Source organism: Hypomesus transpacificus, chromosome 25 (assembly GCF_021917145.1).
Source record: "Hypomesus transpacificus isolate Combined female chromosome 25, fHypTra1, whole genome shotgun sequence".
In the NCBI taxonomy this organism is placed as follows: domain Eukaryota; kingdom Metazoa; phylum Chordata; class Actinopteri; order Osmeriformes; family Osmeridae; genus Hypomesus; species Hypomesus transpacificus.
In genome coordinates this window covers 4,617,487-4,634,643 of record NC_061084.1, presented here as the reverse complement: position 1 = coordinate 4,634,643, position 17,157 = coordinate 4,617,487, and the positions used below count along the sequence as shown (strand labels likewise).

Genomic DNA, 17,157 nt, shown 5'->3' with positions numbered 1-17,157 from the left:
CCGACGTTCCCTGTAATTCACAAACAGCGTGTGAGCCGCTACGACTGCGAGCGCGCGCGCACCGCTAACCGCGCTCTCCGTCTGGACTGGCGCAATCTCGATTTAAACACCGGGTGGCCGGGGGCGTGCGCTCGGAATGCTGCTCTGTTAAACGGTAATAATGCACCCTTCGGGTTCAAGCTCCAAAACACAAGAAGGGGAAAAACATGGCTTGAATATGCTTCGAAAACCGCTCTCGGCCCCTGTGTCTTTGTTGCGGCTACTACAATGGGAATCGGTCTCAAGCGGATGTCTTCTGAAGCAGTCCTTGAGGATGGAGTACCTTTAGCCAGACTTGATTGTGCGCTTCAGAAGAAAATGAGTACCAGGGTAGAGAACGACTAAGTAGACATGGCATTCTTCGTGGAGAGACCGCTTACCTTTCATAATAGCATCTATCTCTTTCCAATACAAACAAATTGGAACGTTTTTGACCAGAAAACCACGCCTTCGAGGTGGTCCATTTGGACGTGAGGGATGCGGATGTGGTGGTGGTGGGGGGGGTGGCGGGTCCTTACCTTCTGGCTGATGTGGTTCACCCAGGGGGAGGTGCAGTTGCTGAGGTCTGGCCCCTGGGGGTCCCAATAGCCGTCGGGGCCCATGCAGGTATACAGGGCCACACCTGGGAGAGACAGAGAGGAACAAACAGCGTGTTTTACAGTGGGCTATATACACACTCCAGGATGTGCAGCATGTGCCTGTAGTGTGGAGCGGGTTCCATCGTGGAACTCATCCACTCATCCAAACGTGGGCTCTGTTCCTTGTCTGTCCGGATGTCCTGATTGATTGTCAGTTCTCCCTGTTTCCAGATCACCGCACATGATCCTGTTGATGTGGCAGTGTGTGCCACAGGGAGAACAGCTCCACACGCAGCACCAGGTCCAACGGCATACGTGCTTTAAAATCTCAGAAGCATATCTTCATAGCCAATTGCCAATGACGATTTGAGATGGATAAAAACGATGAGTGTCAATGAATGGTTTTATCAGTAAATGGAATCCAGAGAGGTGATTGTGAGTGAAGACGGTTTGAGTGTGCAGAGACAGCTCAGACAGAGTGTGTGGGCGTGTGTGTGTATTATAATTAAGTGTGTGACTAATACAACAGAGTGGGTTGAGTTTCTGTGACAGCTGAACTCCTGGAGAAAAGACACCGAACTGGGTTCCAATTAAGTCTGATATCCTCGAGTTCATTATGAAAGGTCAATTAGTGCAGCCTTAGGGAGACCACCAAAGCTGAAGATGATGTGAGGCGACGTGTGTGTGTGTTTTAAGTTTGTGTGTTTGTGTCTCTCTTTTGGGCCACAAAGGGACTCAAAATAAGGCCAGTTGAAATCAGGTTGCCTATATCCAAATGAGTCCTCTGACGGACCAAATTTGACCTCACCACAGCTAAATGACTCTTTTAAATCCTGAATGCTGGTTTGACAGTCAATGTCAGCAGTTTGACATTGGAAGGATGGAGAATTCGTATACCGAGTTAACAAGTTGGCGTGCTGAGGCCCTCCTGAAATGGCTTCTTCTTTATAAACTCATCAGCGACTCCATTAAAGGAACATGTCGGTGTTGAGACGCCCTTGTCTTGGGGAGACGAGAGAGACAGCTAACATTAACCGATATAAAACCTTGACTGACATATCATTTCCTCCCCAGTCCTCCTTGAACTGCCTGACGCTTGATGGATTTATCAGATGGGGCTCGACCTGAGAAGGGGTGAGACGAGTGGGAAGGAGAATTGGAGAGAGCGCGAGAGAGAAGAGCAGGAGATGAAGAGAGAGAGAGAGAGCGAGAGAGTTAGAAAGAGAGATAGAGATAGCGAGCGAGCGAGCGAGATGGAAGGATTCGAGGAACTTTCAAAGGGAGGCTGAGGAAACTCGTAAAGTCGTCCTCCGCTCGGCAAAGTCGTCTGAAGTGCGCCGGCTTTGAAGAACGTGGAGCGCGAGGGGGGCTGGATGGGGGGGAAGGTGGGGGGGGGGGAGGGGGGCGGCATGGAGGGTAGTGTGTGTGGTTTGTGTCCCCCCCCCCTTACTGTTCGCGGGGTCTCAGTGGGGCTTCGGTGTCGCCTATTAATGAGGAGCTGAGCCAAGACAAGAGGCCAGGCCCACCCTCGACAAACTGCCTCCGCTGACGCCATCTCAGGCACCTCGTTCCCCATCAAACACATCGCTTCGGTCTAGGAGGCCCCTTCCTTGTGGAAATACCCTGGTACCTTTAGCTTTGCTCACTTTAGTGGTTGAATCTGAAACCGCACACGTGTGCGTACCACGTTCTACCTTTATTTGCCATTTCACTTCAGATATACTGGCTGTTGTTTTAAACGTCTTGTTGCTTATTCCTTTTGTCGGGACCAGATGAAGTGGGGGAAAAGTGTGCGCTTGTCCTTGAAAACACACACACCCACACACGTGTTCCAACACTTATCCATTAAGATAATTGGTTTCCAGGAGAGTGGCGATGGCAGCTCGTTCCCACGGGCCAGGTGAGGTAGCTGGCTATCTTTAACCGCCTTCCTCTGCGTGGCACACCAGGCTAGAAGCAAATGAAATTGCATAGCCAACTACAGACTCGGGGTCTGAGGAGGCCTGTTGTGCACTTTACAACATCATACTTTACTGTACTTTTCAGCCAATCAGCTGCCAGCTGATAATAATACGGAAGCCAGCACACAGAGCTGAGGGGAGGGGCGACTCAATGACCCACAGAGAGAAATGCTGCAGATGACATATGTTTCATAATGTATTGATTATTATCTGGTGATGTGAGGATCCACAAAACGTTATTAGTCATTCTGAAACGCAGACAAATATGTCATTTCAAAACCTGTAAAACAAAGGTTTTGAAAAACCAGGTCATATTGTGATGATGACATCATCTTCTTATGAACTGTATCGCAGAACCATACCTATGGTTCCGGGTGGGCAGGGCTGTTTGGCCACCAGTCCTTGGCGCGTCTTTGGCCAGTTGATGTCGGACATCACCATGGGGTTGCAGTACTCCATGCCGATGTTGGGCAGTTTGGAGGACGGGGACGACCTGGTGTTGACCTCCGGGACGCTGCCCTCTTCTGGCGGCTGAGGAGACAGGGTGGTGGTGGAGGTGGTCTGCGGTCGATGGGCAACCGGCGTCGTCGTGGCAGGCCTGGTGGTTGTGGTCGAGGAAGAGGAGGCTGAGGGGGTTGTGGTTGTCGTGGAGACGGTGCTGGGTCGCGTCGTGGTCCGTGTGGTGGTGGTGTCCATGAACACCATGACGGACGAAGAAGAATCTGGAAACAAAAGAGGGAGCAGAGGGAAGGAGGGAGGGAGGGAGAAAGAGAGAAAGAGAGAGAGAGAGAGAGAGAGAGAGAGAGAGAGAGAGAGAGAGAGAGAGAGGGGAGGAGGAAAAGAGAGTAAGTGGACCAATTTTCACCAAAATAAAAGCAGTTTTTCCCCTCCAGTTGAGTGAGAAAGAAAAGGTGCATTCTGAATGGAAGAGGGATGGAGAACCATGAGAAAAGAAAACCCTTGGAAGGTATATTTTTTTCTCCCAGTCACAGTTCATTTGTGTCTCAGAAGCAAATTCATTTCAGGCCTGATGGAGGGGAAAAAACTGTCTTTGAAGGGGGGGGGGGGGGGGTCCATTGTCCTATCCCCCTGGGGTAGGTTTAAGAGGAGATAGTTCAAACTGGATCAATTGGAGTTGGCAGGTGTGGCGTGGATGTGCTTGCTCCCTCCCGTGGCTAGGCTAACGCACACGGCCATCCGTTTCCTGCTGCGGTGTGCAGCTCGGACACTGAGGGCTTCTTTTGTGTCGAGCACTTTTGAACAAGTCAATAACAACACGGCTGCTTGCGTGCCATTCTGTTTCGGGGGCCTGGTGTTTTGTGTTGGCCTCTTGGTGAGGGGTGCATTCGGACGGATGGGCGGGGGGCGCTAGCTCGGCGCGTCGTCGGCTCGAGACGCTCAGCGATGGAAGAGCTCGTGCGGGCACATCCCACAACGCCGCGTCAGATACGCTTGTTTTCACATCCGGGTGCGCACAACCACACACACCCGCGCGCACACAGACACACGACCTCATCCTCCCAAGCCTTTCTGTGACCAACATCATCAATCATTCCATCTGCCATACCCCCCCCCCCCCCCCTTCCCTTCTCCCTCTCACAGCCTCCCTCAGTGTCACTGATTGGAAAATAAGAGTCTGAAATTAATTCAGAAGCCAGTGTTTTATGAATGTGTGGTCTGGGTTTAGCTGTTGAAGGGGCATAGGGCAGGGGGATAAGGTCAGGCTTTACAACACTACCAGAGGGTGAGGTGTGTGTGTGTGTGTGTGTGTGTGGGGGGGGGGGGGGGGGGGTAGGATTAGCGCAGTCGATGGATCAATGCCAAAGCACCCATATGTCACGGTGGCGTATCTAACAATCCACCTCGATCTCACAGTTCCTGCTATTGTCTTTGCTATTGGGGACACCAGCAAACAGGAAGCGCACTAGGACCCTGGGGGATCCCCCCCTCCCCGGGGATGGCCTATCCCTTCGTTACAACGGAGCTACAATCTACTCGAAATGTAATTTCATACGTGCCTCCCCTCTCCCCTCATGCACAGATATAATACAACTGACAAACATGATCAATGGCACTGATCTTTAGATAACAACAGGAATTAAATCAGGCCACTTGGCGTAGGTGTGGCTTGTTCTTCAACAATGTAAACAAATCACCATGAGCGTTACACATGGGAGGCAAACAGTACGCTACGAGGACACGTCGTTGCCATATATTGCCATTTATAGAACAGTTTTACACACATCATGTGCAGGCCACTGTAGAAGCAAAGTCTCCAACGTGTACATTCACTAACTTGATTTCTAAACATGCAAAAGGTCTTCCATTCCCACATCCCCCCCCCCCCCTCCCGCCAGCGATGAAAGTGTTTGCTAGTTTATTAAAGCCACCATTTCCGTGGTAACTCTAGAGACTGATAAAGTAGTTGTTGTTGTTGCTGTGTCAACAAGTAGTGTGTGGAGGTGTTTTAAGGATCCCTCAGTATCCGGGTACACCGCTGTGTAGACACTCCATCAAGAATGCATCTCCTTGTGGCATTAGCCAGGCTCCTATTTAATCACAATAGCAGCAAAGGCAACATAGACTTGTTTTCTTTCCGCCACAGCCAATTCTTGTGATGTCAAATTACGGACGACTCCTCACAGAAGCACAGAAAAGTACACACTGCAGGAACATATCAATATATTAGTGAACGCACACACATTTATGGACCTTCCTCGTCTGGGCACGTCTGTGCCACGTTGTATATTGAACATCTCACAGACACAGAAACGGGTATTGAACGGCTCCACTGGGCTGAAAATATATTCCCATCGCCATCGGCAACAACGGTACAAAGCCTGAAAAAATGCTTACAAATTAACTATAATATGAGCCACCACTTTCAACAGTCCCAATGGCAACGAAATCATCACATGCTACAGTATAACAGACATATCACCAAGGACATCATTTGTATTTCGATTTATTCATGAACGTTTATTTATTCATTTATTGCTCATGGGAGCCCTGCACATCTTGCCTATCTCGCCCTGGCACAGGATAGGAAGGTAGTCTAAATGTAATTTCTCGGAGATGAACCACATGAGTTTGGTGGATGAGGTGCATGTGTAGACCATAAGTGTAGAACGAGACCAGAATGGAAATCATTTCATGGAAATGGGCTTCTCTGTTGAGGCCAATGGGGTCACATTGCAGGATCTGAGATAAGCAATGGTTAACAAGGTGGGCAGAGCGGCCAATTAGGATAAGGGAATGACAGATGTGGTTGAGAGCGTCAATAAGACTCCCATTCTGAATGGGTGAGATTGAGGTGGCGTTTGTGTAGTAGCTCTTTTGTTTGATAACAATTATATATTTCATGAAATATTATACAGAATTTCCTTAACTAGGCTTTTACTGCCTCCCTACATAATGACAACAGTGTTATAGAAATTCACAACCAAAACATAAAGAATGCGGGACACCAAAAAAGATGTCCTAATCCATTAAGTTTTATTCTGTCCACTGCATCAAAATGCTGAGTCAAAATGTGTTGCTGAACTATTCTCTAGTGCTCTGAGATTAGCATAGGACGACTAAGAGGAGTGCAGAGTCCTTGAGCTATCCTGTGTTTTTTGCATGAGGTGTTTAAGAAGAGACATTTCTGTTTTGGGAAAACACAAGCTTCACAGACAACACAAGGACATGTAGCTTTGCTAGGTCAATTGCTTATTCTGTCTAGGGGCAACCACCTCCAGTGGGGTTCAAGTTCACTGGCTCTGTGAATATGACCTTTGTATGATAGGAGTTGTCCCTAATCCTGCAGGCTCCAGGAAGTACTGGAATATTTAGCATGGGGGGGGTTTCTTTGTGTTTTTTGGAGGGAACATAACCCTCAGTGAAGAGAGGCTTGAGTGACCTCTTCTTCCTGCCTTGTTGCTTTAGTGTTCTCATTTCAGGCCTCAGTAAGTCAGTTAAACCTCAAGATGGTGTGAATCCACCGTGCCAAGAGTGCTCTTCGGAGGAGCAAAACATAATGAGAGCTGACTCCAAGGAAGGTTGTGGTGAATTCAAGATGGCCACCCTCTCCGACAATTATAAGAATCACATCCAAATCGAATGACATTATCTTCTCCGGGCAAGAAACAAAATATTTCTCTGTTGCACCGTTCCCCACTCAGCTTCTACGTAAGTTCTGATGATTTGCATGTTAAACATATAATATTTTTTATTTGAAGTACATGGTAATAGACAATAAATACCATTGGCATTCATATACAACAGGACTGGGGATACAAGTTATTATTATTATTATTAGCAGGCTATTAGCGGCTGAATCTTCAATGTCCAGCAGCCATTGAGTCAGATTGGTCAAAAAAAGTGTTTCAAATTTCGATCAGTCGACGTTTTAGTCGAGTCTTGGTCGACCAAAGAAAATCTTAGTCGGGGACAGCCCCAGAAGCAAGGGGTTGGAAAGTCAATAAAGAATCACCGTTCTACCATCATATTTTCATCATTCTCCTTTCCAACAATATCACATCTGGCAATATTTCCATGTCATAAAAAAAATAATATATAAAGAATGATTATATCCCATACGCCACGATTAAATAATCTAGAACCCCAAACCCAGGCAATCAATTCCAACAAGTTAAAACACCATGCTTGTAATGATCTCTTCCACTCTGATGTTCATTAATAATGGATGTATTTCAAATCCGTCGCTGAACAAACAACCACCTCTATCGTCATGTACGGTGACAAGACATTTTCTACCTTATGAATTGCCCGTCTCTTGCATTTCATCAAACAACAAGCTCAAATATCATCTGTCACACTTAGCTGTATCTTATGTAACGTCCCCCTCACCACGCGAATGCCGTCTGTTTGCACCGGCGCGCGCTGCACAAGAGCCTGGCTCTTTATTTCAAAGCAGGAGTTCTGGCTAATTAGTCTCAGCTTCTCTTCCTGTCTGGCTTAAGGCGTTTAGAGTTAGTCTTCCAAGCTTCAGGAGGGACACCATTTTCTTTTTAATGGACCCAGTTTCTACGACTTGATCATTTCTGTCAGGGCGTCAGTCTAGCTGGCTTAAGAACTTAGCAGACTGAAGATGAAAAGAGAGACTTTTGAGGAGGATGTGAAAGAGAGCGCCTCGCTGGATGTTACCTTCCTTTCACCTGTCTCAGCTTGAACTCGATTATCTCCCGTTGTTAGCATTTGAACTGTGCTCACACCTCCATGCTTGGGTACATCCCTTTGAGGAAATGTCCTGAAACTCAGACTACCACTGGGGTTTGGCTCCATTAAAGAAATCTCCGGAAGCCCATGTAGTCCATGATTGTCCAAGACGGACGTTGAGGCAATAAAACTCTAGCTCTCGGTTTCCTGCGATGTGATCCATGAAATATTTTTATTTGACACAACTCTATATCAAACTATGATTAACTACTGTTACACAAGATCATGTAATCTTCCAAAGAAACTTTGAGTCTCAACAAAATGTCTCGTAACACGTGAACAAAAAAAACATAACAATCCTTGAGCCATATGAAAATTAGGAGTCAACTTACACAATATACTCAGTAAAATATTCCACAAACCATCAACCCATGGCATGTTTTGACACCGTTCATTCGACAGCCAGGCTGCGAGTTCCCCCACGCGTGCGTCACTCGATCCCCAAAAATCCAACGTACGCCCAGGAAAGCTGAGCTACAGGGAGATATACTGTTAAATGATGATAAAACTCCTGTCTCGTAATGGGCCTTTTGTGGCAGGGGCCCACAAATCTGTCAAAGTGGGCCCTGTGGTAAATTATGCGTCCCGACATCCGGTAATGCTCAGATACCATCTGACATGATGGAGGAGGTAATGGAGGGAGGCTATGCATTGTTTGGCAATTAATTCCTCCTTCCCTGGAGCTTCCCCGGACTACGGAGGGCAGCGCTGGAGGTCACACGGCGTTGGGATGGAACATACGCGATGCAGCGATCAGTAAGCCCAGAGCGGGACAAGAGGGGGGAAAAACCGCGGCTAGGAGGCCGATGCTAACGCGAGCCGACGGGCGGGCACATGCACGGCCCCTTGCGTGTGACGCGGTCAGAGCGTGCGAGCGGATGGCCCGCGTGCCCGCAGCAGCGAAACATACGGCACCGATCGCACAGGCACTCACTGAAACAGAACACACACACTCCCCAGGACTGAAATTAGGGGAGCTGTGAGCTCTCCGGATCTTTCTAAGGGCCCCGAGGCTGAGCCATATCAGCTGCTGTTATGCCGCGCGGTGAAAAAACCCACAGTCGAGGAGGGGAGGAACGAGGGGAGAGGAAGGAAGGGGGTACGAGGAGTCTCGCTCACGGACAAGGAGTCTCGCTCATGGACAAAAAGCCCCGGGTTAGGTTTTTGAACACTGTTGTCCGATGGAGCCAAGCAGTCGGAGGGTAAAAAGATCCATGGTGAGGACCACAGCACTGCTGATAAGGAGGGATTGAGCACTTCAAAGGCAACCACAGTGGGCCAGATCCACTCGACTGATCACCCCAGAGGAGAGACACGAGTGGAAGAAAGTTTCTGGGGGGTCGCTAAAGTTCACGGGGCTGTTTTCGATTCCAGACGATGTCTTGTCCCGATTGGCTAGACGACTGCAAGCAGCACACTGTGCAAGACACGCACAGGCTGTGTGGTTCTCCACACACACACACACACACACAGCAATTTTTCAGTCCACCCTATCAAAATCACTATCTTATTTTTCAGCCTGAATACATCTCTTTTTCTTCTTTTTTTCCCATTTCTGCATGTGTCGGGGTGAGATGGATGGCGTGTTGGCCTTGAGTGAAAGATGGCATGTCAGCCACTCTGACTACACAGGTGAGCTGTGTATGAGATCTGAACCGGGGTATGAGCACAGGAGGAAGATGAACGACTGCACACCACAGCGATGTGGGGCGAGAACCAGGGATCCGGAGTGGGGCTATGTGAATGACATGTTGTATGTCAAATACTCAAACTAATATTCTTTGTATACAGAATTTGATAAGCAGGATTTTTGTAAAAGGGTATGGAATAGGCTATTATGGCTGTATAGTTAGGGAATTAAAGAAAAGGGGACAAACAGGAATACATTGTGACATTTAAGCAGACACCCAAACAGGCATTTAGCTAACTACAACACATCTTCAAGGATAGACCCAGTATTGCTATGCCACAAATCTCCAGCTCGATTACTAACAGTCTACTGTTTGTGTGTGTGTGTGTGTGTGTGTGTGTGCAGTGCACGCGTGCAAATGTCGACCGGAAAAAATAAACAGCCATTGTAATCTTAAAGCCTAAACCCTGTCTTGTGAGTGGATTACCCCGGGAACTGACTGCCCTATGCTACACAGGGGCACCAGGACCTGCAAGAAGCATGTAGCCCCTTTTGCCAAGCCGGATAAACCTGCCCAGCTACATACAGCATGATTAAACCCCCTTTTTCCCCTGGAGTGGGGGCAGAGTGGGGACACTGGAGAAGCCATGTGTGAAGGCATTGTGTGCAGAAATAGGCTGCTTGCACAAAGGTTGGGAGCCAGAGAACAGCGACACAAACACTGAAGCTAAGAGGTCTCTTGAGGATAGAGGGCGCTGTTTTCATTCCCCTCCAACAGCCCTTCCCAAGATTCAAAGTCAGCCAAAAGAAGAAAACACCAGCAGCAGCAACTAGAGAAAGTAGCAACCTCTGCTAATTTGTTCTCAAAACTGAACTCTGACCTCAGGTTAATCTATGAAGGAATGACTGCCACTAATTGACTTATTTCAAACCGATGGCTCTCCGCGAGTGGCTGGATTCAAAACGATCCCCGGCAAGGTCAAAGGGCAACAGGTTGCGTTTTTAAATAGCCCCGCTGCTTCGACATGCCCCCCCTTAGAATAACGAGTCTGCCAGGCCGAATTTACTGGTTAGCCGCACTTATTCAATTAAGCAAGTCTGTGTTCCTGCTGACAGCGCCAAGACGGGCAGGCGAGCCCCTGAAACACGCCAGCTTCCGTACGAAGGTCGGCGGGCGCCGCCTCGGGCTCCCTCTGGCATGACTGGCACGCTGCCCCGGCCAGATGGCAACATGTGGCAAGATTACAGGGAAGCGAGACAAGGAGGGGGTGGGCAAGGCCAACTGGGCATCCCGGCCCATGCAGATGGCACGGACGAGATAGGGGACCGAGGTTGTCGACCCGACTGGACGATACAGCGATCAAAGGTGGATTCAGGCTACGGGGAACAAATGAAAGATGACAGGGAGAGGGGGTGTACAGTACAGGGAGCGGGGGGTGTATAGTACAGTCGTCCGTCCCGTCCCGTCTCCCCCCCTACCGTCCCCATCTCATCAAATTAACATGACGCATTTCAAAAGCGCCAAGGGGGGGTGAAACGTGGTTAGGTTGAATTTAGCTGACCGCTATGCATAAATGAGGGCTTCTTTGGAGAGTTGAAGGGTAGAAAAGCATGTGTGGACATGCACACGCATGCAGACACACACACACACACACACAGACACACAGCAGGGCACACCAGTGGCAGGTGTCTGAAGCAGGGCAAATTCTCTCAAGTGACTGCTTGCACTAAGTAGCCCTCTGGACTTCTGTCTGCCCAGTGTAGCAGACACCAACAGGATTACTGTGTGCCTGTGCTTGCCCGTGTGTGTCTGATATAGTCTTGAAAACACACGTCTTCAATTTAGTATGCCATCATGTTTCATGTTTCTGTATTTTAGGCTATATGTTATTCACTTCTTCCATTTCTCCATACATTGTATAACACACTAGGGGACATTCCAAACCCTTGGTTCTGGGTGTCGATAAATAAATGAAAGTAAAAACTTTGTAGCTAGTATATATTTTTTTTGAATGTGTTTTTGAGATTTCAAAAATTGATGTATATATATATCGTCACCCTTGCTCTTTCTCTCTCTCGCTCTTGAATCTGAGAATAGAGGGCAAGTAAAGGCTTTCCAATGATGGCTGATAAAAAAATAAAAAATTAAAATCATAACACTTTGCAAAATGCTTGCATTTTTTGACAAGACTGATTTACCTATGTGGGTTGTCATGGAAATGGACTGGTATTTTTCCCATATCTTCTTCTTGTCCTTGACAACATACGTCTCTTAAGACTGCATTCTAATTTCGTTCAACTGAAGAAACATAGCAATTACCTTGTTTCAACACATAGCCTACCTGACAACAAATCTTTAATTAACAGACACTAGCCTCCGAAAAATGACAATCACCTGTACGGTATCTAAAACAAGATTTTGTGCTGCCTTACAATACACCTTTATAATAATGTTGAATCCACCGATCCACTGGCACATAGTATTTCAAAATGGTCATATTTTACCGGACAATGGCAAAACATAGGAAGTAATTACCTTCAAACGTCATTACTGCATATCAAATGTTTCGGCTAAACGGTACCACACACGCCCTTCCACATCCTATCCCCGATCCCTAAAAATACCCAGCCCCGTTCTGGTTGTCTGCCCGCCGCGCCCCGACTGTGCTGTGGCGTGCCGACTCGAGACCCAGCTGTGATCCCAGGAACAGCTCGACTGCTCCATTGCCCATATCCCATGCCCCATTGGCTGGGCAGATCATGCGTTGCAGTGCCCTCAGCAGTTACGTGGGGGCGGAGGCCTGGGGGGTTGGGGGAGGTTGGTACACAGGTGGTAAGCAGCCCGTGCAGGAATATCTCACACCGCCCTGCCTCACAAGAGGTGTTAACTCGGAACGTGCTGTGAACTGTGGCAGCAGTCCTGAGGGGGGCTCAGGACGTCTTAGACGACTATCATGGTCCCTGTGACAGGCTGGTTTGGAACCCCCGGTCTCCAGAGTGTCTGTACGAGCTCCTAGGCCTTTAGCTTGTGGAGCTAAACCGTCCCGTGTCAGGCAAGGTTCACTGATCCCTCTTCACGATGTGGAAGTGTTCACTCAAGGGTTTGCTAAAAAGATATCCATCACTGGAAATCAACTGTCAACACGGAGGGAAGGCATTGCGGCTCTACAACAGGCAGAGCGGGTATTCAAATGGTTTGGAGTCAAGACATATTACCCACCAGCCTTATTATATCTTATAACTATATTATATATTATATATCATTAGATATGATAAGGCAGCGTATGTCTACACACCTAGGAATAATGTGAATGTGGGTGCGTGTGCATGTGTTTAGGTGTGCACTTGAGTGCGTGTGTGTGTGTGTGTGTGTGTGTATACAGAATTTGTGCATGTACGTGCGTGCCTCAGTGTGTGAATGTGTATAGTATAGATGTTTGAAACCAAATATGGCACACAATCTCTAGATATTCTGTTAAAAGACAGTTACTTGACACCGCTATCTAACAAAAGAGTCCACTGAGGAACTCTTAGAACAGTTGAAAGGCTGTTTCGGGAGGCAATTAGGAATACGTCTGGGCTTCTGGGAGTGGACGACTCATCAGAGATGAAGATGAACAAAGGCTGTATAATTCAACTTTGACTTTGAGCTTGTGCAACGTATAAAGGGGTTGGTTGCAGCCATTTTTGGCTATAAAAGCAGAAAAGTAAAGCGATCACTGACAAGCAGCAGGTGAGAGCAGCAATTTTCACTGGTGCATAGTATAAAGACTTCACAGTCAAATAACTTGTGACATTTCTGACTAAAGCTGTTGATGAGGCACCGCAAAGAATTATCTCGGTGTGTCAAAACAGATTTTTTTGTCCCCGCTTCACAACCTTCACGTTACTTTTTTAAAGAATATATATATATAATAAAAACAACGGAGCCAGGAAATTATGCTTTTATAATATGAATATAAGTAGTCACTTGCTCCTTGATGACAGACAGTTAGATAGAGTCACTGAACCAAAAAGGACTGTTTTTGTTTTTTACGGTATTCATCATAGGCCCCTCTAGATATTATACTTGATACCATTTATTGTACTTCTCCAGACCACGTTGAAACGTATGCAGTGATGACTGCATAGCCTCCTCATGTGGGGGCTACTCATGAGATGGTGAAGAAGGGGAGGTGTGTAGCTCTGAATCGCTCCACTTCTAGTCAAAACGTCCTCCCGTGACAACAACACAACAGCACACCACACACGTTTCGTCACAGCTGGTGTGTGGTTTGTTTCTAGAATTCTCCGTTCATTAGAAGAATGAATGGAATGACAAAAGGAGGGTGAGATATCCAGGATTGTTATGTACCTAATTATCACCCTCCCACACACTCAGCATGGTGCAAAATTTCAACTTATGGGATAATGATATATATATTTCCTAATTATCGAGTTCTTTTGACTCCCCTAATTAAATGATTTACATTGTGCAAATCATTATGCCAAATCTTTAAAGGCTGTGTTATACGAGAATGCCGCGCCATATTAAATCACCATATCAAGTTCAAAGAGTGTGACTGCTCTTCCAACATGCAGTGTTCCTAAAAAGACCTTTAGGTATGTGCTTTAGAAGGAATTAGTTCCCTCACTGGTTCTAATAAAAAAAATAATGACACCATCTCAGCCAGAATCCCAGTCAACAGGTCTTCAAATGCCAAAACAGCAGAAGTTGAACATAGAGGAATAATAATAATACAATAATAATAATAATACAATAATAACAACAACAACAATAACTTTGCCTACCTGGTCTATTGTCCAACGCCCCGAAATCCAGTGAGTACTTGACTACGTGGTAGTTGTTCCACACGTACAGCAGGTTGTCTCTGGGATTGTAATCCACAGCGGCAATGTACTGGTAGGAGTTGGGGAAGGGGATATCCAGGAAGCCGTCCTTGCTCAGCTCCGTGTTGTAGATGTAGTCGATCTTGTTCCCCGTGGCCTCGTTGTCGTCGTCCTCGTACACCGTCTTCACCACGTACAGGACGCCGCAGATCATGAAGGCGTTGGACGCCGAGCGCTTGTCGTATGCCGTGTCCCAGGTGCCCTCCACGCGCAGCGTGTACGGGTTCAGCTGGCTGATGACCATGCGCCCGTTGTTCTGCTCCGTGGCGTAGATCACCCACAGGCCGTTCTCGTCCACCGCCAGGTCGATGTCCGACTTGCCGCCCCAGCGGTACGGCGACGTATCGTGGTAGTTGGCGTTGGCGATGATGGCCTCGCCGCTCTTGATGCGCGTGCGCAGGTCGAACTTGACGATGTTGCGCGTGCGCTCCTTGTTGAAGAACAGGGCGCCGTCGTACACCACGAAGCCCGTCCCGTCCACGCGGTGAGGGAGCTTGTACGTTGTCGTCGGTCGCCCGGCAATGAAGTCTTCCTTGGAGGAGTACTCTGTGAGTGTGTCGGTGCGGTAGGGAGTCCATGGCATGTAGTAGATCTTATCAGACGCTTGGAGGGGGTCTTTGCACCAGGCGCCGGACTGGTGGTCCGACTCAAAGAGGTGTTCGCTCTGGTACACCCCTCGCAGTAGGCCTGGGCACAGGAATACTGAGGAGCCAAAATGGGGAAAGGACAGAGCAGAGAGTTATTTTGGCTTGTATGCCACAGACGGAAAAGAAACGCAGGGAAACAGCGGCATGTTGAAACACACAAAATGAAAAAAAAGATTCGGAAGCTATTTCCGATTTCTTCACATAGGAGATTTGTGTCGTTCTTTTTGAAGGGGGTATCAACGAATGGAAATGTTTGTTGGTTTAATAGATTATACTTTGGCTTTCATGTGACAGCAAGAGAAAGTGATTCATGAAACATACACAAGGATTTCACCTTCCGTTTCCTTATCGTGCAATGAGATGAGTGTGCTGATCAGTCTGGAGAAAAAATATATAATATTCCATCCTGCATTGCCTTCACATCTTATTTTACATCCGATGTATGAATGCCTCATTTATAATATTATGAAATTACACCAAAAAACACATTAATATATTTTGATTAATAGTTCAGAAAAATGACTGGCTGTGGGGTGGTACAAAACCAGTAATTACTGTACTTGATTTTCTCATCATTATGCAAGAATATGTTTCCATTATTTCAGACAAAGACATCTTCAGTCAATGGCACCATAATTGACAATGCCCCTGCATTCTAACGTAATTATTTGCAACCTAGCTGGTCCTTATTTCTTACAAAAGCAATAGTGATGCATTACAGAAGTCGATATTGTGCGTCTCTAGCTGAAGGGGTTTCTGCTCCAGAATGGATTGTGTTGGACCTCCGACAGAGTCAAATTCGAGTCGGCTGTCTCGATAAAAAGATTACATTTGAATTTAAATCTTGCTCATGTGAATTTAATATACGAAGCACATCATTTATTGAGACAGAGAGGGGCAAAAGCAAAAGAGCTCATCATTCTCAGGAGAAAAAATGGAGGTGTCAGTAGAAAAAAGGTCTCTTTTTAGTACAATGCTGTATACACTTACTGTGTGCGCTGGCTGATCAAATCAGTGATGACATCCTTAGGGGGGGTGCCATCCTCTAACACTATAAACATTAGCACTGATAATGCCTGATGTGGAAAGCACTGGACTAATCCAAAGTAAAGAAGGAATGATTCAAATCAGGTGCGGCTGGGGGTGTACCACACAGGCTAAGGCCTTACTGCGGCGGCTCGGTTTGGGATTCCAACCCGGTGGTGGGTGTCATCACCTCTAATTTCTCTCCCCTGCCTTCCCGTCTCTCTCAAATGATCATTTTTGAAATTGCGCGGCCCTTTTGTCCGTGGGCTTTCTGACCATAGCGGTGGAGCCAGGCCAGAGCCCTGAGAGAAACGCCACTGAGGATTACCAGCGTCTCTCTCGGATGTGATCCACCCAACTCTGCGCCGTAAACACCAAACACGGAATGGGCTCCTTTGATTCCGGTCGGCGAGAGGTGTGCCACCGCTGTGTGCATGAGGGATGCTTACCCTGGTTCTCTAATCTCTTCGAGATTAACAAATCGTCCGCCTGCTCGTGAATAACGCGGCGCAAAGTGCGCGACGCCGATATCGCGGCGCAGCGTGAACTCTCGACTATGGCCTTCCTGAACAAGGGCACCTGAGGTGTGTAAAACAAAACTGAGGGAGGCAAGCTTTGAACCGACATGGATAACAGGGCGCTATCCACACCAGATACGCAGGTGGCCGTGAAGGTTATTAAAGGGTATTAGGAGCCGGGGGAAGATGCTGTGTGTGTAAACAGGATTTTCTCGGGGTGATATTATACCATCATACAGCTGGATGAGGCAATTTCAACCTTCTTCCGGTATCATTTTCTTCTGGCGAAGTGCAGTAATCATGCAGAGTGAAGTGTAACTACTGTATTAGGTTGGAGCTGAGGAGTGGAATTGGAACACAGATGTGGATGTGTGTGTTTGACTGAGCTTTTCAGAACCATAACATCACATAATGACAGGAGAAAAACGCATGTGTCATATGCAAATGATTACACTCCTTCGCAGAACAGGGTATGGGTGTATTACCTATTACGTGATGGCATTAAATACTATTTGAGGTGTCGTCCCTTCTGTTCAGGACTTGCCCCCCTCTTCTCTAGTTTGACCCGTTTGACCATCAGCAAATAGGGACCCCTCGTGTCGATGGGGTTAGGGCAAGCTGTTTCCCATGCAGAGCCAGCGATGCATG

The 17,157-nt window shown here is 47.4% G+C and overlaps 1 protein-coding gene across 9 annotated transcripts in view; it reads right to left on the bottom strand.

Annotated features, from left to right (window-relative positions):
• Positions 1-17,157, bottom strand: part of LOC124486930 (adhesion G protein-coupled receptor L3-like) — a 175,589-nt gene that overhangs the window by 57,297 nt on the left and 101,135 nt on the right. For 7 of the 9 annotated variants that reach the window (XM_047048815.1, XM_047048806.1, XM_047048813.1 and 4 more), the window contains 3 exons: positions 14,220-15,020; positions 2,941-3,300; positions 558-661 (listed from right to left, as the gene is read on the bottom strand). In XM_047048815.1, coding sequence (XP_046904771.1) covers positions 558-661; positions 2,941-3,300; positions 14,220-15,020 — 1,265 coding nt within the window. Of the gene's footprint in view, positions 1-557; positions 662-2,940; positions 3,301-14,219; positions 15,030-17,157 lie in introns of all 9 variants that reach the window. The other 2 variants (XM_047048808.1, XM_047048807.1) reach the window with 1 other exon arrangement.